The sequence below is a fragment of the Primulina huaijiensis genome, chromosome 6 (genome assembly GCF_012295235.1).
Source record: "Primulina huaijiensis isolate GDHJ02 chromosome 6, ASM1229523v2, whole genome shotgun sequence".
NCBI lineage: Eukaryota > Viridiplantae > Streptophyta > Magnoliopsida > Lamiales > Gesneriaceae > Primulina > Primulina huaijiensis.
The window spans coordinates 2396944-2398433 of NC_133311.1; the positions used below are offsets into that span (position 1 = coordinate 2396944).

Here is a 1490-nt window from a genome sequence, read left to right on the forward strand (position 1 = left end):
GACCAAGTTGATCATGCCGTAATTTGAAGCTCTGTTGGTCAACCAACTTCTGATTTGTGACAATGTTTGCTTCGACTGTTTTTATTGTTGTAATATACATTACATACGGGAGTGCACATAATTTTTCTTTTATCTGCTTCTGGCCAGATATAATAGATGTTATGCAAAAGTATTCGAAATTATTTTCATTTAATGTTTCAATATGGTATCCATTTCGGCGGATATCTTTAGAGCTAAGCGAATTTCTAATGGATTTGCTCGCATATAGGGCATTTTCAATATATAGGCTTGTATTATTTGGTAAAATGATTTTTGCCTTTCCATAACCTTCAATAATTTTTGATGCACCCGATATTGTTGTAACATTATTTTCAGCTAATGTTAACTCCAAAAAATACCTTTTATTTTGAAGAATGGTATGTGATGTACCACTATCCACTAAGCATTCATCCTGACATTTCATCGTTAATCTAAAATAAAAATATAATTCAATAAGCTAAATATGATAAATAATGTGTAAGACTTTCAAAGGAAATATTTTATTGAATAATGAAAACATTTATTGAATAATAAAATAAACCTCCAAGACAAATCCAAAACATGAACTGAACATCAAAATAAAAACGAGACCACGATAACCTAATAAACAATAGAAATTCAAAGTAGGAAAAAGACCAATGAAAGTAATTACTCATTATTTTCTAACACACCACCACCAATCAAATTATCTATATTTCCATCTGGATTAGCAAAGAAATCAGAGACGTCCAAGTGAGTTATATCAATTGGATCATCATTGTCCAAAAAATTTATCTCCATTTTTCCATTTTCCTTGATTGATTTTTGGTATAGATCCACAAAATGTTTTGCCGTACGACATGTACGAGACCAATGCCCTTCCATTCCACATCTATAACATTTTTCTTCATATACTTTAGAACTCTTCTGCTTTGCTTCTTCATTATTGAAATTCCACTGTTGGTGGCTTGTTTTATGTTTCTTTCCATTTTGTTGCTGATAGTATCTTCTTTGGCCACGCCCACGTCCACGTCCACGTCTACGTTGACTTTCATTGTTAAGATTTTGAGCAGAATTAGCATTCACTTCAGGAAATGGTGTGGATCTAGTTGGGCGCATTTGGTGATTTTTCATGAGCAGCTCATTGTTTTGTTCAGCAACTAGTAAGCATTAGATGAGTTCAGAGTACATTTGAAATCCACGTTTCATTGAGGTGACGACGGAGAAAAATAAGTGCCTTTGCACGGTCCTGCTGGGACAATTCATTTCCTTCTTTTATTGTATCTCCTAAATTCATAGAGATAAGGTGGACCTCGGCATCCAAAATCCATGATAAATAATTTTTTCCAGTCAAGTCAAGTGCTTCAAATTCGAGTTTGGTAATGTTCGCCATTGCAACTTTAAAAAAACTATATAATTAGAATTATGACATAAATAGAGTAAAATTGCATTACTATTATTGAAAATAAATA

The 1490-nt window shown here is 32.6% G+C and overlaps 1 protein-coding gene across 1 annotated transcript; it reads right to left on the bottom strand.

The window, feature by feature from the left end:
* Positions 1-687: 687 nt before the first annotated feature.
* LOC140978925 (uncharacterized) lies at positions 688-1137 on the bottom strand. Its single transcript, XM_073444159.1, has one exon. It carries the CDS (start codon positions 1135-1137, stop codon positions 688-690), a length of 450 nt encoding a protein of 149 aa, XP_073300260.1.
* Positions 1138-1490: the final 353 nt, after the last annotated feature.